This window comes from Abramis brama, assembly GCF_963993115.1.
Source record: "Abramis brama genome assembly, chromosome: 5".
NCBI classification, from domain to species: Eukaryota; Metazoa; Chordata; class Actinopteri; order Cypriniformes; family Leuciscidae; genus Abramis; species Abramis brama.
Window position 1 is genome coordinate 13,179,010 of NC_139967.1, and position 27,482 is coordinate 13,206,491.

A 27,482-nucleotide genomic window follows, 5' to 3' on the forward strand; every position below is an offset into this window, starting at 1 on the left:
GACCGCTTCTTCCGGTCGTGCACACTGCAGTGAGCTAGATCGATATTAGGCATGGTAAATATGGTACTCGCGGTAAATCAAGAAAACGAGATTTAAACAAAAAGACTAACTGGTTGAGCTATATAACAATGATTAGTTTTCTGTCGATGAATGTATCCAAACAGTTGCTCACCTGTCTAATAAAACACATAATATATTAAAGCGTCTTTGGTGTTTCCATGGTTTCTTCAAAATATAACTGGAAATCGAAGGTAACGCGGGTATAATATCATTGATAGGCGACGTACGGACAAGGTCCGTGTCCTGGTTAAAACTGCTTATTTCTCTGTATTTAAACATTCTTAGAAACAATTGGGATAATGTAAGTACACAAATCAACAAAATATATAACACTGTTCTAGTGGTGTTTGGATATTTTGATCCAAAAATCTTACATAGTGTGCCTTTAACTCATGGTAACGCGATAAGTCGAGGTCATTTTGTCGAGGTAATGAATAATAAATAATTTTGCCCGTTTGTTACCGCAGTGGTTTTCAAACTGGGGTCCAGTGATCCCCAAGTGGCTGCAAGGGAGGGTTTTTTTTACAATTTAAATGTGATATTTATACATCTTATGAGAGGGATCAAAATATTTGGGGGTCCATGGCAGTAATAAGGTTGAAAATCGCTGTGGGTATTGATTCAGTATTGATAACTAGGTACTGGAGGCTGGTATCTTTCTAAAGCCAAAAACCAAAATGTTGATATCGATTCAGTCGTATTCCAGTGTAAATACATGTGTATCCAGACTTTTGGTTTGCGGCATAAAGCTTTTTCTTTTTTATGTTAATTATAGGCTATAAATGAATCTGAACTGATTTATATCACTAGCCATTTTTGTGTGCAGTATGCAACAGGCAGTCAGTGAACAGACTGTGAAAGATCTGTAGGCGTGCCATCTGAGGCTAGTGTAAACCAAACTTTCCTGTTATATGTTGTTTAAATTCTTGCCCCTTATTTTGTCTTGAGAGGCTTGTCTTGCGTTTTATCCGTAGGGCTGCTTATTTATTGATCATCCATGCAGTAACAGACAAGCCTGCAAAGAATATCGAACAATGATTCTAAAGTAAAGGTGGACAGAAGTGATTTACAGCAATGATTCCCAGCAGATGTTTCACGGAAAGTGAATCAAAGAAAATTATTAATTGAAAGAGTCATTCAAACCAGTCTTAACAGTGAGGTAAGCTGCATCCATGGCAACAAACTCCGAAATCTCTGTTCGGCCCTTTCGTTCTACTCGGAGAGACGTGGTGTCCCTGTGGCACACCCTTGTCTCATTTGTACAGCTGGATAAACAAATTACTCCAAGCCAATTAGCACAAGCTGTTAACACTAGTGTTTCAAGGTCCTTTCGCATTAAGTGTACCACACAGTTAAAACATACTTTAATAAATGCTATAAATGCAACATCAACGGCTGAAATATATTTTTATATTACTGCATAATAATTATTTGGGAAAGGCAAGATGGGGTGCAGAAACCTGAATAACTCTCTGTGGTTTAAGAATGATTCTCCTGCTCTCTGCCATACAGTATATTTATACAATGTAATTCAATCATGTATTTGTCCATTTATTCATTCATTTCACAAAGCTATAATTTTATTCAACAGCCATTAGTCCGGTCTTTGATGTCACATGATCCTTCAGAAATCATTCTAAAATACTGATCTGATGATTAAAGGTGGGGTATGTGATTCTCTTTTTTGTCCATTTTTTCAAAATCACTTGAAATCCTATTCCTAACCCACTTACAGCCACTGAGTTAGAAGCACTGAAATGAAAATTAAGCAATTTAATCATCTGTGGAACGGGCAGGACTCGAAAAACTCCAGCCAATCATTTCCAAGACCACCTAGAATCATTGGACAGTAAGTGCATCAATCAAACGGTCGTACCATACCCCCCTCCCCCCATCCCACTCCCTCCACATGAATGGGTGGAGTCAGGGCCAGCGTTGGAGGAAAGAAGGTAGGACCATTTGAGTTGTGTATTTTCAAAATCTGCCGGCCGTTTTGCAAATCCCATACCCTACCTTTAAAAAACATTTCTTATTATTACTGAAAACCGTTGTGATGCTCCTATTTATGCACCGATGTATCGTCCGCTGATATTTATCGGCCAATTTTCTTGCGTAATGTCTGTTGCATAATCCAACATTTTTGTCTGGGTAAAATAAATACTTGCTGAAACAAAATGAAATCGGTACAAAATACAGCAGTGCTCGACAATAAGCATTGCCGGAGCCAGCATGAACAACGCTCTGGCTGGATCTTCACGAAAGTTTGTCCTTTGCACGTGTTTTTAAGGCTTGCACATTTAAATATTAAAGTACAAAAAGACGTGAAAGAGAACCAAGGATTTGTGTATATTTAATTTACACAATGAAGAATATGTTTTACATCTGATATACTTTATTTCTGTACCTGAAAACTCTTTGACCAACCTGAAAAAGCACTTTTTACAGAACATCTTTGTTCTGTTGTATTTATGTTGGTCTATTGAGTGTTAAATGGGATCCAATCCATGTTCAATAGAAAATAATTTGATGATGCTGCAATAAACTAGCTAGCATGCCTTAATTAATGTGTTTTTGAACTTTCTTAATTTAAAACATGATCAAAATCTATTTTAATGACAAAAAGTTCAAATAAGAGAGAAAGTGGGAAATTTCAGTATCGGCCAATTGTTGTTTGTTAAAATTGGTATCGGCCAAAATTTGAATCTGTGTAAAAAATAAAATAAAATCGGTGCATCCCTAAATGGCATCAGTGATGTCAAACCTGGTTTGTCTTGTTATACATTTAATAAAAACAGCATAATTTAAGAACATCAATTACCATTTTATTGATTTTCAAAGCTGCAATGTCTATAATAGTAGGCTATAGCTCAAAGCCAAATGAACAGCAGTTGGTAAAAGAGAGACAGCTCTGAACAGTATGGGGCCCTGAGACTATTACAAGAGGAATGTTTTCTGCTAAACAGTCTCCGTTAAACTTCGGAGCGCATTTCATTTTGACCGTCTCAAATTCTTTTGAAAATGAAGACTTTGTGTTCATACATACTCACAATCTTACCTGTTCCTGTTCCCAGTGAAACAGAAGAGTGAGTATTTCAGTGTTCTTTCTGAGCTGCATATGTTTTATATAGTGTTTGGTTGAGTGAGATAAGGCACGAAAACACATTAACACCTGCATTCAAGACCAAGACACACACACACACACACAGCAACGCACACACGTACACGGAGATGGATGATGGGGGAGATTGGATTTCTGGGCCAGTGAGCAGGAAGCAGAATGCAAGCGTGTGACTGCAGTTCTGTCACAGCGGGTCATTTGGGTACTAATGACTGTGTGTGAGTGAGTGTGTGTGTGTGCCTTGCATAAACCGTATAGGTGTGATTGAGACACGCACACGCACACCTACCAGCTGCAATTTCAATTTGAAATCCCTCATTTTTATATAAAGGAGTGAAGAGGCAGCGATAGAGAAAGTGGCAGGGAGAAATAGAGACTTTTGTTTAGTGCTGTTGAACCAAAGCTCTCACCTGATAGTACAGGTTTCTTGTCTTGTCATCTTCCCGCGCGCTTAAATAAGATGTCATCAGTGCGGTACGGTAACGGTTGTCTCCAGAACCAATGATGTGCTCAGAGTGTAACCTGAGTCAGATAACGGCCAGCAGCTCATCTCTGCTCGTTCAGGTGTTTCTTCTTGCCTTTAAGACAACCGGTTTCTGTACTCACGTTGTCTTGAGTGTGTGACAGAAAGTGTGAAGTGCGGCTCGTGTATTAAACAACTGAACGGAGAAAATGTAAGCGGAGAGGAAGTACAACAGCGCACTCATGTGGCGAGATAAGAGGTACTACAGTCACTTCCAACACACACATGCAACTCGCAATTTTTCTTGGTTAATTTTCACTCCCTTTTTTTCCCAGTTAACCCAAGTTGAAAACAACTGCCTAAAGTAGTCTAGGATTGTTTGCGGGTCTTTGCTCGTCTCCCAGCCTGGTTTCAGATGGGTTTGGGGACTGGGTACTTTTCAAGTGGTCCCTTGATCACTGTGAATCGGTTTCAGTGTAAATAGAAAACTTTTATTGCTTCTTCTGTCTTGCCATGCCTGGTTAGGACACGATTTTAGCCCAATTATGCAGTTTGTAAAGTCAAAGTGGCACAAGGACATTGCTTTTCTCCACTATAAACAATAGTAAGATATAAACAAAACCAACACATTTCGTTTTTTAATAATAGGCCCTACTGGACTTGTACATATAAAGATCAAACAAAGGTTCAAACAAGAATGTGTAAAATAGCTTAAATGCAACATTAAAATGGCACATGAAATGTATAAAAGAGCTTAAGAAGATTGGATGTGCAAAGCTACAGATCACATGGATTAAGGTGCAAATCACAGAGACCTTAAACATACAATAACAGTCTCAGGCAAAAAGAATTTCATTTATGAAACACAAACAAGATCAGAATGGGCTTTAGAGACCCTGTTTAGCATGCTAAATAATTGCCAATGTTGATATGAACAAGGAACATTTTGGAAAAAAAACAACATAAAAACAAGCTCTAGCAAAACGTGTAGCTGCCAACAAGTATGCAGCCTGTGGGACAAGATTGAACACGGTATGGAAGTGTTTTATGTCCCAAAAAAGCTTTTGTTTTGCTAAAATGTACATGTTTATTTTAAGAAACTGGTGTTGAGTCACAGATATAACAGATAAAAAATAATAAAAAAACAGAACGGCAAAATGCTGTAGAGAGCATTGATTATTGTAGTGCTTCGTAATGGGGGACTGCGGGCACAGGAGTCAGGTACGAGATTTCTTCTCTTTCCTGTCAGACGACACTTCGGCTTTACGCTTGTGAGCCTGTGACAAGATAGACAGATAGATAAATAGATAGGCAGACAGACATATAGATAGATAGATAGATAGATAGATAGATAGATAGATAGATAGATAGATAGATAGATAGATAGATAATCAGACAGATATAACATTCTAAATCTTGTTGACATTATAACTTTAGATTAAGACATGGGCAGCCAGATAGATAGATAGACAGGCAGACAGACGGAGATAGATAGACAGATAATTTGCATGTTGTTCTTGTCTTGTAGACAGATTTAACACATTGTAAATCTTGCTGCCATTATAGGCATTTAGCATGTGATGGAACGATACTGGAGCAAAGAGAACATGGGCAGAAAAAAAATGCTCCTCGCTCCAGGCAAAATCTTGCAACTCACACCATGCACATGCTCTGATAGATCGACAGATACATAGATAGATAGACAGGCTTAAAATCGTCAGTGGGATATACTAAACTTTACTGTGGACAGTAAATCTGAGGGGAATTTTGATCATTTGCATGTTGTTCTTGTTCAGTTGTTCAAGCATAATTCGGAACTAGAGGGAAAGTCTTTGGGGACGTGAAGCACGGAGCACAACAGATGGAGCGAAAAGAAAGAAGACAGGACGTATTACTGATTGTCCTTTGGGTGTTCTTCTCTTTTTCTCAGCTCGCTCTTTCTCCTCTATCTCCATGTTCTCTTTCTCAATGAGAGAAATGAGCGTGTTACAGCGACGCTGCAGCTCCTAGCAAACCAGACAAAACACACGGAAGGAAACTCTTTCATCATCTCAGCACAAGAGTTATACATCACATCTCATGTACTTTTACAATTCCTTTCAGGCATCACACACGCATCTGCACCCACACGCTTTCATAAACACGCACACCAATATGACCTGAAAAACAATCCCTGGATGCAATATGATTAAAAAGAGAGTTGGTTTGCATTTGTGTGAGACACGCATTCATAGGCTTTATTGTTTTTACAGGGACACTAGACATCTTAACCCAACTGTAAAAGAAAACATCTTCCATTTTAAAAAATGTATTAACTGTTTTTCCAATTGAAGACCACTCCAAATGGAGGCTTCGTCAGATTCAGTTCACTGCTGTCCCCAAAGTACATCTCAGTAAACCCACATACACGTACAACTAGGGCTGTGCGATATGACTATATATATCGGATGGACGAAATAAAAGGTCTATCGTTTCATATTATGCTCTATCGTTTATTTCGTGGTGTCGCAAAATACATTGTTTACGTTAAAACTTTTTCATCATTTGGATGACTGCAATCTTACACGCCACCATGGGGATCGCAGGCAGAAACGTGAATAACAGCATGGTGAGTGAGACAGATCCGGGTGGCTCCGAGCAGGAGAAGGACCAGCCAGGAAAAATCGAGGAGCTCGTTCTTAAACGAGGGGCTAACAGTTACCTCTGTAGCATGGACATGGTTTGATTGACTATTTTATTTAGATAATTAACAGGCTGCGATGTCAAGTTAGCAATGCTAGAATAAGTTGTGTGCGGGTGAGGTGCCGGCGTGATCAGGGGAATATTTGTCCTTCTGAGGAACTTGTTACTCCGTAATTTATGGTCATACGGATAGAAGCAAGACAATTAAACTTAAGATTAAGATATTTCTTAGTATTTTAAGATATTTCTTAGTATTTTGTTATTTTTACAATGAACATTCATCTTTCTAATTATGTCAAGCACTAAAATATTTTATTGGGAAGAAATAGAGGGGGGAGATTCGATTTTGAAAAAAATTATAAAAAAATCTAATATTGTTGTGGACAATAGGGGGATCTTGAAAGTCAAAAAGGTTGAGATCCGCTGATTTAGATCATTCATTAAGCTTTTTTTTTCCATGTGGTGATGCTCCTAAAAGATGGTTTAATCAGTTTTTGCAATTTACATCTAATGATTTTTTTAAAAACGTCTATGAAATTCTTCATTAGTCTGCTACAAAAAACGTCTTTGTTCTTTTGGAGGTTTTTCTCATCAAATATTGATGTATATTAATCAATAGTGAATTGTGATTGATTGATTGATAGACAGCCCTACCAATGATTTTTTCCATGGATTTTCCAGTGATTAAAAATATATATTTTTAATAGTAACAAAAATGCTTGCAAAGAGCAATTCCCTGATATTTCCAGGTTGCCCATGACTTTAGGAGCCCTGGCTCTAACAAAAAAAACATCCTCACCATTGCAGTCCTGGACTTGATGAACCAGTCGAATCTGAACTGTGGAGCGTTCCGTACACACTGTCGAAGTTCTTCATAAACATATTCTTTATCAAAGCCCATCTTGTGCAACATGCAAATCAGAAACCTGTCTTCCTCCTGCAGACATGCACACAAAGAAAAGTTTCCATATTTTAAGTTCTTAGTAAACACACTACATACATACACTAACTCTCTCTCACATGCACGCACCTCTGTGTAGTTCTTTCCTTTGTTTGTGCCGTACTGGATGCGGAGCTGGTGGAACGGAGCCTTATACCGTGCTATCTACAAGTACACAAAACACACCATCAAACAAGAAATATTTACTAATTATTATTGCATCAAAAATTACATTTCCTCTGAAAGTTTCTTGCTTTCCATGATAAGGCTGTGATTGATTTTGCCTTATATTGAGGTTGCAAATCATCAAAAGCATGAAAAACTAAAGCTACCACACAATCCTAATTCAGCAGCCATTAAAGAAAAAACCTGCTTGTCAACAGCGTAATTGAATTCCATTGTGAGTTTTTGAAAGGTTGACCTTGGCATCCAGGGCTTTTTTGATGCTGATGCGTCTCTGGATGCGAGCTTCTCCTCGCTCTATCTGAGCCATGATCTTCTCAATATCCTGCAGCTCATTGCAACGTTCCCAAAACACCGCTATAATAAGGACAAAAGTGTGAGGTGTGTGTCTGTGTAGTGGATGCTGGAGTGAAATATATTTGTGTAGTTCAGACAAGGTTAGCTGATTGTGTATTTTATGCATGTGTATGTGTGTGTGCGTAGTTGTGCATAGTGTACAATAGGGATGAGTCACAATGGTTGACTAGGTCACCAAAAGTAGACTAGTCGATTAGTGAAGTAGCTTAGTTTATCGTTGTTTTTCCTTAAATATTTTTTAGATTATTTTATTAAATATTCTTTTTTTCATAAATGCTGGTGTTGTTCCAATGCCGTCTGCCCTTCTTTCTTTTATGGACCAAAAAACACATTTTTAAGAAATGTCCCACTCGTGCTCATCTATATAATGGTAGTGAATAGTGCCCAGAATCAAGCTTTTTAAAAAATAAGTTTTTGTTCATCTTGATTTCTAACAACTTGTGTGCTTTTTCTCGGTGAGACAGAGTGAACTGCGGCGCTAATAGAGTCACACAAACACGCATGTCGTGTAGCTGTGCACAGACCAACAGCCAAGGCAGGATTTTCATTAAATAATACCTAAAATCTCATATTGTATACCCTCAGAACACTTGTAAAAATTATATCGTTTTTAAATACCGATAATGAAATATCATTATCATGTTAATTAGGGGCGTCGCAATATTGGTGATAACAATAATATTTAAAAATGAATAGTGCACATATGATAATATGAGACGTAAATAATCCAGCACCAGTATCTGTTCGACATCCCAACATACAGTAGGTAACAGTATTGCACCTTAACGCTGGTTTCCATGCGTCAAAAACACAAGCAGACACAGCGTGCAGCTGCTGCTACTGCCGCGTAAATGTCGTCGCATATGACAGACAAGGCATTCAAGACTCTCTGAAAGTTAGCTCACCAGTCTGGAAGTTTTTTTGATTTTGGCATCATTGCGACAGTACATGGTTTATCTGTGTTCTTCAAGTCATCTCAGGTATTGTCAAAAGGATTTATGATGCATAGCCTTTATCACATAATAATAACACAAAATAAAGGATAGCATTTTCCCCCTAAGATTTCTATAGATACTGCGATATGATGATTGCTCTTCTTCTTGATGCTGGTTGCTCTTCACTGCCATTATATGGACAAGTGCGAGCGGGACATTTTTTTTTAATTCTCCTTCTGTGTTCCATAAAAGAAGAAGGGCACAAGACATTAGAACAACACCAGGGTGGGTAATTTATGACTTAATTTTCATTTTAGGGTGAACCATGCCTTTAATATAGATTTTATTTATATAACAAGCAAAAAAAAAATTATATTATGTATTTCTTTCTTCTTCTTTTTTTATACTTCAACCCAAAACCAGCCTAATTATGCAGGGCTTCCTGAAGACCATTTAGTTCAAGTAACCCATCAACTAGTGAATTTGGAAAAAAATTCTAATAAATGCTTGCACATTCCAAGTATGTAATTTTCTATATATAATAGGTTTGTGTGTAGTTGCATTTGTGTGTATTGTACCCGAGTACTCCATGACTTCTTCAGGGGTCTTGCCCTCCACCTCTCTTGCGATGTTGTCAATGTCATCACGACCATATTTCTCATTAGCTTTAATAAACTGATTGAAATCACGCTTGTTCCAGTTTGTGAAACCCTGGGGAAAACAAACAAACATATTCTGCTGTAGCACTGCTCTGTACTTAGCACATTTGTGAGAGTGTGAGTGAATGTATGAGTGAGTGATAGAGAAGAGAGGGTGAGTGTTTGTGTTTACTTGTGTAAGTAGTTTCTCTTTTTCCTCCGTCTCCTCAGGTGAGAGGGGTTCTGCCTCGTCTATCTTTGCTTGTTCCTCCTTCTGTACCTGTGCTGAATTTGGGATATCTGGATTACGTGGAACCTACAGTAAACACAAATACACAATCGCACACCTCTGTATATCGGATGCAACTTTTTCGGAAGCAACAGATTTTACACAAATATTGAAAACAAACATGATGTTCATGAAGTGCTCACCTTGTATCCAATGGTTTTCCTGTAGTAAAGAATCTCCATCTCCAGCAGCTCAAAGAGACGTGGTGGAAAGAATTGAAAGTCCTGGATGTTGGGCTGCTTTGGAGGCCGAGGAGCCTGGATCACATCCACACACATACATATAACCTTTTCATGATCTATCCACAGACACTTATGTGTATACCGTCATTAAAACATTTGTGTGAACCTTGATGTGCACTGTATAATGATAAAACATTGTTATGCTCCTGGCAGATGCATCTTTATCTAGCAGACACTTCACTTTAATCAAAACACTCATTTGATTTTCAATTTAATTTAATGATATTCATTAAAATTGAGGTTTATCGGTTCCTTTCTATTTTGCTTGACAGGGTTATCACTTTATAAACTATCAACTTTCATCACACTAGGAATCATTATTCTTTACAGGACAAGGCACTATTAAAGCTAGTTTACACTGCCCTTGCAAATGCCAAAAAAACATTTACCAACAGTTGTTGGGACAGTGTGAACCAGAATAAATGTTATTTTAGTACTATTTATATACTATTCTATTTGATATACTATTATTATTATAATGTTTATTGTTATTTTTTCAAATTGAATTTATGTGACTTGATTAAATCAGCTATAGAAATTAAGAAGCTGCATAAAAGGTGCCTTCCCTTCTTCTTTAGCAGCCACTTTTATCCTTATTGATGTTTTTTTTATGACTTACAGTGCACTATTCTAACAAACTGTCCCTCAGGAGCAATCTAGTGTTAAGTGTCTCTCTCAAGGGCACGGCAGTGACAGGACAGAGGAAAGAAGAACGTCCAGTTCATGAGGTCATTTCCTGAGTCAGCGTCTGAACCTGCAACCTTTGTTTTTCAACTCTTTATCTATTACGTCCTTCCAATACATGATGATACGGCACCCTTCAGCTGAGTTCCTACATTTACTTTAACTCACTGAATCCAGTGCAACTGTCAGTGATGAAAACAGAGATCTGAGAGCATTATTTATTGTGTAGTAGTGTTGTGTAGACTGTACCTACATGCAGTCATGAGTAGCACTGACAAAAAAATCATTTCAGAGTATCTAAACCGTGTGTGTGTGTTACCTTCGGGGCTCTTGGTTCGCTGACTCGCAGTGCTTCTCTGAAGTAAGCATCTACAGCATAATTGGCCTTCCTTTCTCTCTTAGGAGGCTCGATCCATTCGATCAAACTAAGCTGCACAACACAGAGAGAATTGTTTAAAACTTAAACACACACAAACACACACAAACACACTTTCAGCTACACACCTTCACATAAACTCTTACAGTTTGTGACATACACAGGAGCAAAGCTTACAAACCTGCCAGATTCTCACTGATAGACTCTCACTTTACTGTAATGCACTTCAGTGCTGCATCATAAATGAGTATGAATTGATTTCCACCTGGTTAACTTCCACACAGACACTAACTTTCTGTTTCTCTCTGTAATCCTCTCCCTCAAACTTGTAAAGGCTGGTCTCGGTGGCGCTCGTGTCCATGGTGAAGTTCCTCAGCGAACTCTCGCCGAGATTCTGCATGCGCTCGTTCATCTCAGCCGTCTGAGAGGACACACAAAGTTAAATAGGGCTAAATGGTATCAGCCAAAGTGTAAGATTGAAAAAAATCTCATAATATTAAGGAAATTTGATGTTTTATTTGTCTGAGTTTGAAAACAAATGCTTTTGGAACTTGGACCTAAAGTTATTATGGAGTCTTCCAGTAAATTTAAGCAACTTTATAGTATTCAGTCTAGTCCAAGGTGTCCATGTCCACTCACCTTCTTGGCGCCTCTTTCCAGAATGGTGTCGATGTCTTCATCTGTTAGTTCGCTGTCTTTAGAGGCAAACACATGTGTTGCTCCATGTCGGATCATTTGTAGCATTTCATCCTTCCCCAGTTTATTCTGCTGGTCGATCAGCCGTCCTGTAAGAGCACACATAGAAGAAAATAATAAGTCATAAGACTGACACAAATGCTACTAAACCTTTATATTTCTCACAATCAAATGTACAGTAAAAATAGTAATATTATGAAATACTTTTTACAATGTAAAATAACTTTTTTTTAACTTAAATATATTTTAAAATATATATTCATTTGATGACAAAGCTGAATTTTCAGCAGCCATCACTCCTTCAGTGTCACATGATCCTTCATAAATCATTCTAATATGCTGATTTGGTGCTCAAGAAACATTTCTCATTATTATCAATGTTTAAAACAGCTGTTCTGCTTAAACTGTCATATTTTTCAGGATTCTTTGGTGAATAGAAAGTAAAAAAAATGGCACTTATTTGAAATAGAAATGTTTTATAACATTTGAAATGTCTTTACTGTCACTTTTGATCAAGTAAACGCATCTTTGCTGAATAAAAGTATTAATTTCTTACTGACCCCAACCTTTTTAACGGTGGTGTAAATAAATCGATTTTCTGTCTAACAAATCCTCTGAAAATATAAGTAATAAACTATGAATTGTTAGGTGTCCATGTTGCAAAAAAAAAATTACAGTAATTCTCTCTGTCACTGAATGGCTGTTCTGGCAAAGTGGAAATTAATTTAGCAGTCATTTAAACAAAAACAAACTTTGTTATAAACAAATGTGCTATTATAAAGTGATTTGCATTACTTAAAGGGATAGTTCACCCAAAAATGAAAATTCTGTCATCATCAACTCACCCTCAAGTTGTTCAAAACCTGTATGAATTTCTTTCTTCTGTTGAACACAAAAGAAGATATGACATTTGAAGAATGTCGGAAACCAAACAGTTGATGTCACTCCGTTGACATCCATAGTATTTTTTTCCATACTATGGAAGGCAATGGGGCCCATCAACCGTTTGGTTTCCGACATTCATCAAAATATCTTCTTTTGTGTTCAACAGAAGAAAGAAATTCATACAGGTTTGGAACAACTTGAGAGTGAGTTGATGATGACAGAATTAAAACATTTTGGTGAACTATCCCTTTAAAATAAACAAAACTCTAAAGATAGTTTGCAAATTGTAGATACTATTGTGTTCCCACAGGAGCAGTTTTTGAGCTAGTACTGGATACATGTGTTTGGTGTGTGATACTGAAACCTCATGCTGTTTGCTAGTGGCCAATATGTCACAATGAAACTGTTTTACCCTTAGTGTATTCATACCCTGCTGAATGACTATGGAGTCCAGGCGTAGTTTCATCTCCGCTCTCTCCACAATTCTCTCCTCCACAGTGTTGTCTGTGATCAACCTGAACACTTTAACTGGTTTCTTCTGTCCAATACGGTGAGCACGGTCCTAAATAATACAGTACACGACACAACAAAAACCATTAAAACTTAAAAACAAGCAGTCATAAAGAAAACTGGCATCTCCCTGAGGCTCACAATCATAAAATTTAGTGAGCTCAGTTTTGTAGTTTTGTGTGTGTTTGGTGTGTGTGTGTGTGTGTGTGTTTCTCACCATGGCCTGCAGGTCCACTTGTGGGTTCCAGTCTGAGTCGTAGAGAATCACCACGTCAGCTGTAGCCAAATTAATCCCCAGCCCACCTGCCCGTGTGCTCAGCATGAAGATAAATTTACTGCTGTTCGGGGCGTTAAAAGCATCTATGGCTTGCTAATGCACAACAACAAGAGAGAAGGACAGAACAGGAAAAGCACAGCAAGGGCAGCAATTTAGAGAGTGACCGAAATAATTTATTTAAGCCAGGTATATAATTTTAATTATTAAGGTCTATTTCACATTAGTAGTCGATCAGGGTGGTCAGTGGCCGATATACATATACATAATGCAATTTACATATACAAATGACACATCGACAAAATAAATTAAATCAAACTGATTCGTATTCTGCCCAATATTTACTTAAAAGTTCACTTTAAAACAGACAGACTGGTTGTTCGATTTTAAACTGATACAAGGAGACACTTCCACCTTTCTAATGTCTAATATCTGCAGGAATATTCTTAGCTTATGAGTGTGTCTTACATTCCCATGTAACCGCAGAGTTTCACCCCAGAACTAATCAGTTCGGTTTCCATGACTACCAGGTTGGTTAATCAGTGTCTTTATATAAACTCTGCTGAGATTCCACATGAAGTATCTGTATGTGCCTCATAATTTTATAAAGCCTGTTGATTTCCTTTCTTCCTCTTGGTGAATCATTCCTTTCTACCTCTTGGTATTTAGGGATGGGAATCATAATTCCACAACTGCGGCTCTGGTTACTCCTACAAATTCTACTTTGTAAATGGTTTCACAAATAATTTTTTTAGGGGTTTTTTTAAGTTTTTTTTTTAGAAATATTTTGGAAGAAGTAGTTCAGATTAAGATTTTTTTTTAAATATCAGTTTTGGATTTATAGTTTATTTCGGCATGAGGATATAGGCAAAAACCAACTCTAGACCCTATATTGTTTTTTATGGAACCTACTAGGGCTGTACTGTCCTAGTCGATTAGTCGATTAGTCGATTAATTGGTCGATACGTTCTGGTTCGACCAAAATTCTGATTGGTCGATTTTCTGCCGCGTTTATTTTATCAGTTTTGCCGCGCTGAGGCGCGCTCATTTCATCAGGTGGAAAGCACTAACTGCTAATGGGGGTGTTTTCAGAGTACCCTTGTTTCACTGTAACAGTCTGTCTTCAAAACACCCCCCTTGTTTTCACCTTTTTTGGATTAGCCCAACCCAAGAGAGAGCGTCGAGCGTAGAACAGGTTTGATGCTGAATATTATTTATTTAATTGTGAGAGCGTTTAATAGTCAGTCCTCTTCTAACATGTCAACAACAAAGAAATCGACAGTGTGGCAGCATTTTGTTAAAATTGATAACAGGAAAAATGTCGAATGCAAAGTTTGCAAGCAACAGTTTTCCACAGCTCGACGACAAACATGACATATCATCTAAAAGTGGTAAGCTCACTTGTCTGCGTTAGCTTGCCCTGTCTGTTTTGAGTAGGCTATATGAACATATCAGAATTTGCATATTTCAATGTTTTAGTGTGATAACCTAACTTTTTTATTTTTTATTTGGAGCCTAATGCGCAATTGCGCTGTGCTGTTGGTTGTGTTAGTTTTGAGCCTAGGATGCTTTATTTTTCAGTTATGCACTTTATTTCGTTTCTGCTCTTGATCTGGTTTGTTTAATAAATATTATTTTTTTATTTAAGTGGACGTGCCTTTTGTGTTTATTAAGAGTAAAAGCTTTAAGTTAATAGTCTATTCGTGTCTCAGCTGCGAAGCTGAGCTCATGTTCAGCCTCGCTCGGTGCGAGGACATGCACGGTGAAATGATAGTGTCTGACAGTTATAACTTATTATTATAACATATGACAAAAATAATTGTCTAAATTATGTTGCATATTCCTCAACAGTTCTTGTGATGATATCACTAGTTGACAACATAGTACTATTTTCGGAAATCATAAGCTATGATATTGCGCAGGTGCACGTGATGCAGCGCTGTCAGAGCTGACAGACTCAAGCGTCAGACTCATTTCAGTGCAAAATAATTAGGTCAAAAACGATTTAATATACTGCAAATAGCCTACTAGTTGTTTATGTTTATTTATAATTCATTTAGGCGGACAACAAGGCTACCAAGTACTGCGCACAGCGCGCATCTAATTCAACTAATCTAATTTAACGTTTTTTTTTTTTCTAACGTCATTTTTAGTCGATTTTAGTCGATTTTTCGTCGAAAATTTCAGGACTTCAGTCGACCAAGATTTTCTTTGGTTGAGTACAGCCCTAGAACCTACAATATTAATAAATAGACTATACAATAATAATTATTAATGAACTAATGATTATTTAAATATCTTTTATTTAATTAAATTGTAAAGGTTAAACAAAACATAAATAAATATACTACAGTAATATTATTTTACTTTAAAATAAAATAAACACATTTAATAACTATAATAAGTGTTATAATTAAAGCTTCTTTTGAAGACCTATTTTGGATCCAAAACGGCGATTTTGCCTAAAGTTGACAAGTTTGCATCCATATAATTTTTTTTTTTTTTTTACTACAAAGAACCAGTCAGTAAAGACTCAAAAGAGTCATGATTCGTACATGAATCAGTTGAACTACACAGGTTATGCTGTATGATTTTGATTCAGCAAAAAAAGAACTGGTTCATAAGAGTCATTTGTTTGAGAATCGACAACACTGGTCGCACTTTATGTTTTTGATTCACTAAAAAGAACCTGTTGTGTGACGTGCATGTGTGTAACTATGTATGTATTTTAGTGCATGTGTGTGGTAATGTGTGAGAGTGTACCTCTCTGGCCTCATGAGGTGTATTTCCATCCAATCTGCAGTACTCAAACTCTCTCCACATGCAATAATCTTCTAGAATATCCAACACGCGTGTCATCTGGCTGAATATTAACACTCTGGATCCTGCAAACACATATGTCCAAGAAAACATGCACAAAAAGATGAAAAAAATCATGAATTCCAAATAAAAGCATAAAAATCTGCCTGATCAAAACTGAAAGCCAATAAACACACACACTCCTCACCTTGCTCTTGCACTTTAGGCAGAAGTTTATCCAGTGCAACCATCTTGCCACTGTTGATGACAAGGTGTGTGTCCGTAGTGTATGGGGGACCAGGCTCCGCTCCGTCAAACAGGTACGGATGGTTGCAGCATTTCCGCAACTGCATAAGAATGTTCAAAAGCCGCATCTTATCCATCTTTCCGGCTGAGTTCAGGATGTCAATATCCTTCATCAGGATACGTGTGTACCTGGTTAAATCAAGAAAACAAACACTTGTGTCAGTCTGTAATTTTTATTATTCCAACATCAACTGCTCATCATTTTTCAAGGTTTTCATATCTAGAGCTTGTTTAGTAGTTTATATTGCCAAGTTGTAATAGCAATGGAGCAGTATGGTCGTCTAGTCGCCCAACAGCTGACGAAATTGGTTAGTGAGGTTGACTACTGAGTCGATATTTTTCTTATTTCTTTAAATATCTTTTTTTTATCAATTTTACATTAACAGAATGGTACTTCTCAGATTTTTTTTTTAAAATAAGGACATATAACAGTTATTTATACACTCTTTTAAAAAAAAATCTTTTTCTAAAGAAAGACTGCTGAAGTTCTTCAGACAACCCACTGATGAGTGTTAGGAATCAATAAAAATCTGGGTGATGAGCAACAGTGTTTATTTATATTTACATTTCACCAGTACACATGACACTATAAATAATCACCCAAAGTGTTTATCAAACCATATGGCAAGTTTTACAGCGCCCACGTGAAAATGAAAAGAGACGTTAGATGTTTGGGGAGAGAAATAAGAGATTCCTAGTCTAGTTCTGTAATTCATGTATTACGGATTGGGTGACTAGAATGTAAGACTGCAGCAGCTTCTGTTGTCTTTATCACATGGTGAAAACAGTGTAAAACAACAAAGCCTCAACATAGCACGTGGAACAACTAAAAGGGTTTTTACCACACAAGTTCTGGTGATATTAATGTCTCAATATTTTACTATTGGAAAAAAAATAACTCAGTCCATCAAAGTGATAAATACCTTGTAGCGCAACCTCTTAATACTTACATAGTTTCATCAGATGTGGTTAGAATCTATTCCTACTGACCTCTGAATTTTGCTTCAGTGATATGATCACAATGCATCTTGGGTAAATTTACACTTGACTTTTAATGTAGTCAGGTGCTATATGACTGTGATCCAATGATAAATTTGACTCATCCCTTCAATACCTGTTTTTATTTTTCAAGGAAGTTGTGTGGGAGCTTACCATTCTCTCTGCATTTTACTGAGTCCAAGGTAAATCTTCACCTCTTTCTTGGGAGGAAGACTCTTCTCTACTTCCGCTTTAATGCGACGCAGCAGGAATGGACGCAGAACCTGAAAACAACCATTCAATGGCTTGAGTGTCTCATCAACAAAAAGAACTTCAATGCTGGAAATACAAAAAATATACTCAAAAGAGAGAGAGTTAGACTCACTGCATGAAGTCTTTCAACCAGCTTCTGGTCACCCAGACAGTTATTTGTGTCGAACCATGAATCAAAATCCTAAAATTATAGAAACACGCAGACATGTTGTCGTGGTAGTAACATTCAAGTGATTTCTGCTATTTTTTATACTAAGCTAATGATTTTTTTATCCTATATCCCTAAACCTAACTTAACCATTGGTGGTGGTTGAGGAGATTCCCCCTTCCATGTAAAGTGCTTTGAGTACCCAGAAAAGCACTATATAAATGTAACAAATTCATTATTAATGAACCTATCCCTAAACATTTCTGCTTGTTTAGGTTTCATGTTTATCCCGTTGGCTGCTTCCCTAAATGTAGGTGACTTCAGGTTTTGTTATCCCTTTGGGAAATGCCTGCCATGTAACAGTACAACACAGTAACTATATGTTGTCAAAATTGAGTTATGATCGAAATTGTACCTCTTAGGCCTTGTCCACACAGAGACGCGTTTAGCTGAATACAGTACGTAAAAATTTTGTATCGTATCGGCGTTTCGTCCAGACAGAACCGGCGTTTTGGGAGCCTGAAACCGCTATTTTTTTAAACTGGGTCCCAGAGTGGATAAATCTGAAAACGACACCCTTGCGTTTTCGTATGGACAGCCAAAGCCAGCCAATCCGTATATTTTGTGAAACAATGATGTCATCACCGCACGTGTCGACCCTACTCAGACACCGCTACGTCACGTAACAGCAACAACAACTGCGGACTACATGCTTCTGTTCGTGCTGCAGAAGCTACTGAGCCTCTTTTATTTCTATATTTATTATTTACTTGAATGTATTTTATTTTATTTTATTTCTTTATTTTACTTCTTTATTTATTTATATTTTCTTTCTTACACTATGATGCTTGTCTGTTGTCTGATTAAGACATTTCATATTTTGTACCAGGCCATTTATAGTTGTTTATATTGTTCAATAAAGTTCTTGGTAAAAAAAATAAAATAGAAGTAGAAGACACTACTGAGCCTATTATTGTATACAGCGCAAGGTTTATGCGCATGCTCCAAGTCTTCTTCTCCGTTGTTAGTGTATCACTGTGGCAGAATTACAGCGCCACATGGCATGTATACTACATCGTTTTGATTCGGTTTATGTGGTTTCATGTGTACACAGATATTTCTTGAGACGACGCCGTGTTTACGGAATTTATTTTTTAAACAAGGGGGAAAAAAAGATTGGATAGGGAAAGCTCTGGCTTCGTGTGGATGTGGCCTTTGACTATTCAAAAGTTTGGAGTGGTCTTTAGTGTCACATGATCATTCAGGAATCGCTCTAATATGCTGATTTGGTGCTCAAGAAACATTTATTATTATCATAGTAAAACAGTGGTGGTGCTTCATATTTTTGTGGAAACTGTGATTACTATACATTGATTTCAGGATTATTTGATGAATAGAAAGTTCAAAAGAACAGCATTTATTTGAAATACAATTTTTTGTAACTTTATAAATGTCTTTACTGTTACTTTTGATAAATTTAATGCATCCTTGCTTAATAAAAGTATTAAAGGGATCATGACAAGAGAAATCAAATTTGTGCTCATCTTTTGACAGGTCTTTGTACCATTAAAACATTTCATAGCTTAAACTCCCTCCTCATTATAAACAAAGCATTTATTTAATCAAGCTCCAAAAAAGACTAGTTTTGTTATTGTGGGATCTGTGACATCACACAGGCAAATAAATTTGCATATGACTGCCTCCAGAGCAAGACATTGATGAATACAGTTTACAGTGTATACAGTTGCCCGTTCAGTTTCTGACATACTCCACGTGCTTGAGTTTGTTGACAACAGGACAAATCAAAGAGTTGAAAGAATGTTTGCTTTGACACGTCCAGTTTAAATATCTCGTCTGTACAGGCTTCAGAAGGATTCCAATGGCGTCCTGGATATATGTTTGTTCGGAGCATTTTGTTTTACAATAATCGAGGCACGGTCTAACGGAGAGTTCGCAAAGAAACTTTTGTTGAAAGATGAAGTATTGGATCTGACAGCAGCTGCATTACAAACCGAAAGTAAATGATTTCATTATGCTTGGTCTGTAAATGACGGTTTTATATGGAGAATGTTTTCAAACTCCCGTGCAATAGCAACTTTCCTAAGGAATGATGTTCCCAATTATAACACTGGCCGTTTACTGACAAGCCTTAAAGGAGCCGCCCCTTAAAAATGTATCATTTCAGAATGAGGGTTAAAAACAATTGTTTTTCTGCATATATATATATTTCTTTTTTATTTGTGCGAATTGGCCATTAATATTACAGACGTCCTGTGGTAAAATTACATTACTCCATCTACCCTTGTAAAGTTAATCCTGTCCGAATAGGGCTTAAGGTGTAGACTTCTCTAAATAAACAACACATCTGCACACACACTTCCAACACAACTCTGACAGACACAGCAACATAGAGTGTGGGAGGAGATAAAACAGGATGTGATATTCAAAAAAGTATGACTCACACTGGCAGAGTTGAACACATCAGGCAGCAGAAAGTTCAAAAGAGACCAGAGCTCATGTAGATTATTCTGCAGTGGGGTACCAGTCAACAACAGACGATTGGTCGTCTTAAATTCGCGCACAATCTCTGACAACTGAGAGCGTGAGTTAAAAGAGAAGGAGACAGCAAGAAAGAGAAAAAGAGGAAAGATTCTCTGAAGTCTTTTCCTCTGTATCAGATCGTTAAATCAACTCAGAAGTTTTATGAGACACATTTCTCTGCTTTTTAGTTACTCTTGAATTAATTGGGTCATCAGTTGTTCATCTGTGTTCAAATACCTTTGATTTCTCGTTTTTGATGCGATGGGCCTCGTCGATAACCAGATAGCGCCAGTTAAACTTCTTAAAGACAGATTTCTCCCGAATCACCATCTCGTACGATGTCACACACACGTCCCATTCACCAGGCATCATCACATCACGTATGAATGCTGCCTAAAACACGCACACACATACTAATTAAAGGGTTAGTTCACCCATAAATTACATTTCTGTCATTAATTACTCAAAGTGGTAATAATGTTGCAGCCTATAGGGAGGTCAGACATCTCTCTTAATTTGTGTTCCGAAGATGAACGAAGGTCTTACGGGTTTGGAACAACATGAGGGTGAGTAATTATTGACAGAAATTTAATTTTTGGGTATACTATCCCTTTAAGACTGATTCATTATTACACAAGAACTTTGAAGGACCTGCAGTAGGATGAAACTGGGTAGACGGGAATAGAGGGAAGGAAAGTAAAAGAAAAACTAAAGGACACACACACGTCCCATTCACCAGGCATCAAGTCACGTATGAAGTCTGCCTAAAACACACACATACTAATTAAGACTGATTCATTATTACACAAGCATTTTGAAGGCCCTGCTGGTAAGATTAAAGTGGGTAGAAAGGGAACAGAAGGAAGGAAAGTGAGAGAAAAACAGAAGGATGTGAGCAGCCTTACTCTTTCATCTTTGTTCCCAATGAGACAGACGGCCTTCAGGGTGGGCACCCAGCGCTTGAATTCATTCATCCAGTTATGTAGGGTAGATTTGGGCACTAGGACCATGTGGGGGCCGGGAATGTTCCTGTAGTGCTTCAGGTAGCCTAGCAACGCGATTGTCTGCAGGGTCTTACCTAGACCCTGAACCAATCAGAACACACAAATCCAATGAGTCACAGTCCATGACATCAACAAGACAGACCCAGAAAAATCAGTTTCACTGAAGCCTGAAAAGCTGATAAGATGCCGGAGTCGTGTCTTCATTGTCAGTGTGGTTCCACAATGATGTATATTCAGACTATTTCTGGAAATGTAGGCATTCAACTACTAAATCATATAGTTGCTTTTAAGTAGACCTGCCACTATGAACATGCCTCTACTGTTGCTGTGTTGACCTTTATTGTAAAATATTAGAGAGTGATACATTGGGGTTTTTACCATCTCATCAGCCAGGATGCCATTAATGCCGTTCTCATACAGAGAAATCATCCAGTTCAGGCCTCTGATCTGATAGTCTCTCAAAGTTCCATTCTTAACGTCTGTCAATGAATGAAAAAATTAATAATCAATGGTCATTAAATTTGATCACAGGTGAATGAGCTACAGTATAATAAATCATCTCAATAAACTGGAAGTACTGGAAGAGAAATGTTACACATATTACATTACTGGTGTCTGTTTTTCTTGACAGCATGTTATCACAGTTTGTGTTCATTTGTTGTCACCTATTGTGTAATTAAAGATGCCATGTGTAATTTCAAAATTGCAAAAATAATTGTTTCAAAACATACAAAAGTGCAAAGAAGCTATAAAGTTATAGCAAACAGGCCAAAAACAAAGACAGAAAAATAATGAGGATGCATGGCCTTGGTGGGCGTTTTTTGAGCTTGAAAACAATCATTATTTTTGCCACTCCATTAGGGCTGTTAGTAGTGCAGAAATTTGCACTTCACCTTTAAAGCAGTGGTTCTCAACCTTTTTGACTTCAAAACCTCCCATTGTTTACAACAATATTTGAAAACTCAAGACATTTCAAATATTTTTTACTCACAATTTCTTCCTGATAAAATATTTTAGAGCTTGGCATAACTAGAAAAATGTATATTCATAATAAAAATGAACATACAGTTATGAGATTTTATTAATTCACATGACGTTTTCTAAGTAAGAAACTGTCCTAGTGAATCTAGTTGTTGAGGTCATGAATTTAAATAAGATAATATATCTTATTTAAATTCATGACCTCAACAACTGGATTCACTAGGACAGATTCTTAGAACAGTGTTTCCCTACCTTGATTTGTTTTTATTTTGTCTTTTTTTAATGTGTGTCCCCTAGTGGGCCCCGGGCCCCCAGGTTGAGAACCACTGCTTTAGAGGAATTTACTCACCCTCAAGTGTTTCCAAATCTGTATGCTGTTATATTTTCTGTGGAATACAAACTAATGATTTTTTTAAAACAATCTTTATAGTGTAACACAAAGACATGAGCTGTCAAGATCCCCAAAAAAACAAAAAAAGCACAATGACAGTACCATAAACGTAGTCCATGTGACTTTTCTGAAGTCATATGATAGCTATGCGTGAGGAACAGGCAGAAATTAAGTCATTATTCACAGTTTTGTTGGAACGCTATCAAAACGTGCACCAATGTTCTATATGAAGATTCTTCAAAATCCTCCTGTTGTTTTCCACAGAAAAAAATAACAGCATGGGTTTGGAATGACATGAGGGTATATAAACTTTTGTTTTAAATAACCAATTTATTAATGTACTAATATTAATTATTATTTTTAATTATTAGACTCGCTAATAAACAGAAACAGACTTGACTGTTCATAAAAACATTGATTCATACATGAGGGTGACTCCTCAAAACGAACAAGAACATTAGCTGCCTTCCTGCTCTCAGATAAGAGTTCCTCATCCTCCTCCTGCTCTGTTCGACGATGGCGGTTACTGAAACACACAACCACGGGCCAGAAATAAATCAAACCAAATCACCATGACGACACGTGTCTGACCAGCAGCTTTTGGTCGCTAACCTCATGCATCTGAATGTGTGAGCATGCATGTTTTTGTATGTGTGTGTGTGGGTGTGTGTGTGTGTGAGTCTGGCTTACTCTCCGACAGATAGCAGGTTCTGTTTCTCATCCTGTTTAATTCGGGGTCTCCCCATCTTCACCTTCAGAGGTGAGGTGGGGGATTTCTGACTGGCAGGCTGAATGAAATGAGCAAACAGTTCAGTCTGCTTCAGCAGGAACTCAAATCTGTTTGCACGGTCCGTTTTCTGTATTTAAATGAGAAACATAGATTTGTGAGTAAATTAAGATCTGCAAATTCCTACTTCAAACTAGGGCTGCACAATATATCGAAATTATCGAAATATCGCAAATGTATATATCGCGATATGCATATCGCAACGGCTTGCAATAACTAGGGTCATGAACAAAAGACAAAAAGAAAATCACTCACTGCTCTTGGCTTAAATAACTTTTGTAGCTTTAATAAGAATCAGTATTTAATTCATACAGTGAAAACTAAGCAGTGTTTTATTTTTACATAGCTTTATTTAACAACAGAAACTAAATAATCCTAATGTAGGCCTACCTGAAACCCTAAACCCCGTGATTTACACTGATGTAAAAATGACACTTCTTATGCTACAGTAAAACACTGCTGTTCACTTTCAGAATTTGTAGTTTTCTTGCCACAAAAAGAGTGTGAAACTACACGTATTATGGAGGTTATATAATTTTAAAGATATTTTAAAGATAATTTAAGTTTATTTTACACACTTTAAGCATTATCATATCGCATATCGAATATCGCATTATTTAATAAGTTATCGCATATCGCATTTTTCTTCAATATCGTGCAGCCCTACTTCAAACTCAGTGAAATCTATTTTAACTTCACAAAGTTTGGAATAATAAAAAATAAAAACTACCTGGGAAAAACAACACTTTTTTTCCTACATTTAATGTACCTAACATTTTAAAATTGACTGGTTGATTTTACATTATTTTTATTTCATCAATTAAGAAACATGAATTTCTAAGCTGTATTTGAAGGTACAAAGGGGTCAAGAATTTTTTTATTCAGTTTTTATAAAAAATCTAGTCTAAATCCTTAATCTGGTTGGTCTTACCTCCAACTTAGTCTTAAGGGTTGGTACTGCAAACCTCATTCTCACCTGTAGTTACCACTAACTCAATTCAGCTCAATTTATTTAAAAACCTGCTGGCTGGCAGTACACTATATCATTTTTTGTGCATTAAAAGTGTAATGAACACTCAACTCTTTTTTCCTCATATTCAGGGTCAGCCAGGCTCTCCTTCACAGCTGCTTTAGGAGGAGGGTCCAGGAGAAATGGTGGGTCCTCCTAGAAACATACATCAAAGACACACATCTCATATAAAAGCATCCAGACAAATATATATGTGACCCTGGATCCCAAAACCAGTCACATGTCGCACGGGTATATTTGTGGCAATAGCCAAAAATACATTGTATGGGTCAAAATTATTGATTTTCCTTTTATGCCAAAAATCATTAGGATATTAAGTAAAGATCATGTTCCATGAAGATATTTTGTACATTTCCTACCGTTTAGATATAAAACATTTATTTTTGTGAGTGAATGCAGCAAAATCACGAACATAAATGGACAAATTTAAAGGTGATTTTTTTGCAACCTCAGATTCCAGATTTTCAAATTGTTGTATCTCGGCCAAATATTGTCCTGTCCTAACAAACCATACATCAATGGAACGTTCATTTATTCAGCTTTCAGATGATGTATAAAACATTGACCCATGTGACTGGTTTTGTGGTCCAGGTTCACATATGAAATTGCTTGTCCTTGTTCTGGATACAGTCTAGATTTCAGGCGCTATGCATCTTACAGTAGCAAATAAAATATCTATATGGACAAAAGAGTCAGAAAAAAATAGTCACAAAGTGAGATTTGGCGGGAAAATTAAACAGCAGTTGGCAGGGCAAGTCACTTTTAAACATGATGCTTGTGAGTTAGTTTGAAGTGCTTAAAGGAACACTATGTAGCTTTTCAACCTTCATAATATATTTCCAAGACCCTTGTGATGGTACATCGACTTACAATAGGTTGAATGACACGTCTGCCATAGCCTGACGGGGTCTGTATCGCTTTTACTGGCACTACGTAACTTCGGGGTTCGGGTAGTAACCCGAGCACAAAAAGAACTACAAACTACTTTACGGCATACGTCACTTCCCCCACCACTTCCTCAAATTTGGACGTGAGCGATATACTGTCCATGGACGTGAGAGGCCAACCAGTGTTTGTTTTCGGCTTTCGTGCGTATGTTTTTGTCATGGGGGCTGTTTACACCTGGCCACTTCATGCGTTTTCTCAGATGGGATAGCTATCTGATCGTGAAAAGACCAGGTGTAAATGTCCTCCGAAACGCATTCAAGACGGATTTGAATCCGACCGCTCAAACCACTTCAGGAGGAGGTGTGCCGCATTCCAGACGAAACTGGACAAGTGTGCATCTGGTTGTTGAAACCACATATGTAAATTGTACTCCTCCCAAAAATGTTAAAAAAATAAATAAAAAAACGTGTGAGAGCGTGTTATAGTCTATATGTTATTGCCAGATATGACAACGCTACTGGAACACGCATCACCGCAGATGAGCATCGATTCATCAAGCCAACGTGCAAACTATCGCAAATCAAAGTGAAAGTAAGCGTGAGGGGTATTTACGACAGTGCAAGTATTCCACAGCGACTCTAGGGGTTGTTGTTTGACAAAAACACAATTTCTCCACAGTGTGCCTTTAACAACTTGAGTTGTTAATGCATTTGACACATTTGACTTTTTACGGTATATCCTAATCTGTAAAAGTTAGTAATTCATGCAAATATTTCCACTTTGTGCAAAGGCTCATCTCTGTCTCTGTTACAAAAAGTGTCAGTCCGTCTTTTTTATTCATTTAACACACTATGACTCAGATGTATATGACAGTAAAAAAAGTTACTGTCATATACATGTTGTTTGCTTTCATCTAAAATGCGGCCGAATAAGACACACCTTTATTATTATTATTATTATGTGGCCAATACATTCTCCAATTTTATTTTAAAACTAATAACTGTAGTAGTTATTGGTAGCAGAATTTTTAATGAATGTGTCACAAATCCTATTAGACACTTTTATGTAAACACAGCAACTTGAACAATAATGAGAAATGTGACAAAAGCCATGTAACGTTTAAATCTCTTATTAAACGACTCTTCTTGACAACTAAAAGTTGGACCCCATCCTTGAACTGCTTATAGCAACAAAATATAAATTCGCAAGCATATCTGACCTCAAATAAAACCAAAATGACGTTCGAGTCATTTTAGCAGACGGTATCAGTGAGTATGTAAGTGTTTATTTACGCGGGCAGCGTCTGCAGGTAGTTGTTGATGGGAAGCAGACAGATTTGCATGCTTTCCGTCTGCGGCTGCACGAAGAGTGGCGCAACTCTGCTCCGACCGCAGACGGAACGCATGCAAATCTGTCAAAAGCCCCATAAAAAAACATGCTCTAGAGCACAGAGTAATAAACATCTAAAGCTCTGCAGATGTGAACTGAACTCCGCCTTCCCGCCATGTTCCGTTCCCCCCAAACGCAGATGAACTGTAAACTTCTGCATCCTGTTTTTCATGTCCGTCTGCAAACATATTATGTACTTCTCTCTTTCTCTTTACCTCTTCCGCCTCCGCGTGCGCCTCCCGAGAAGTAGACGGTAGCTCTTCGTCCGACATGTTGGTCAGTGTGCGAAGCTTCTCATGAGTTATTGGTGACCAGACTGTAAGTTATAAAGCATAATTTTGGAATATGCGTCATGACAGGACCGTACAGTCACGGCGCGCGCACACGCCCCTTTCAGAGCTTCATACTAAATATCGCGAGATTAGAGTGATCCCTTGCCACTTTCAGAGCTGTACATTAGATCTCGCGATATTATCAAAGGCTCAAAAATGGGTAACTGTCAAACACTAACCAGCAGTTATTCTTGAAATTCTTGAATATTGTAACGTTACGATCTCACAATGCTCCGAGGCGCAAAGCAGGTAGAACGATCAAATGTGTCATTTGTTTTTTAAATAATGTACTAAACTAAATGC

General features: G+C 37.3%; 1 protein-coding gene across 1 annotated transcript; it reads right to left on the bottom strand.

Moving 5' to 3' along the window:
- Window positions 1–4,266: 4,266 nt before the first annotated feature.
- smarca1 (SNF2 related chromatin remodeling ATPase 1) lies at window positions 4,267–27,250 on the bottom strand. Its single transcript, XM_084113334.1, has 25 exons — window positions 27,063–27,250; window positions 24,622–24,705; window positions 23,444–23,610; window positions 23,179–23,279; window positions 21,760–21,860; window positions 21,283–21,462; window positions 20,615–20,770; window positions 20,299–20,430; window positions 17,801–17,869; window positions 17,590–17,699; window positions 16,340–16,566; window positions 16,096–16,217; window positions 13,276–13,428; window positions 12,978–13,110; window positions 11,607–11,752; window positions 11,260–11,388; window positions 10,911–11,021; window positions 9,809–9,922; window positions 9,570–9,692; window positions 9,317–9,449; window positions 7,685–7,803; window positions 7,354–7,428; window positions 7,123–7,260; window positions 5,537–5,647; window positions 4,267–4,918 (listed from the first exon to the last, which is right to left on the bottom strand). Exons 1-25 carry the CDS (start codon window positions 27,117–27,119, stop codon window positions 4,859–4,861), a joined length of 3,051 nt encoding a protein of 1,016 aa, XP_083969460.1. The 5' UTR covers window positions 27,120–27,250; the 3' UTR covers window positions 4,267–4,858.
- Between the last annotated feature and the right edge of the window lie 232 nt (window positions 27,251–27,482).

What these genes read in the sequence shown, in the direction of transcription:
- smarca1 (XM_084113334.1), bottom strand. Translation starts at nt 27,119, where the DNA reads ATGTCGGACGAAGAGCTACCGTCTACTTCTCGGGAGGCGCACGCGGAG. An exon ending in TTGGGAACAAAGATGAAAGA is followed by an intron (nt 20,771 to 21,282) that starts GTAAGGCTGCTC and finishes TGCGTGTTTTAG; the next exon opens with GCAGCATTCATACGTGATGT. An exon ending in GCGAACCAAGAGCCCCGAAG is followed by an intron (nt 9,923 to 10,910) that starts GTAACACACACA and finishes GATGTGATCCAG; the next exon opens with GCTCCTCGGCCTCCAAAGCA.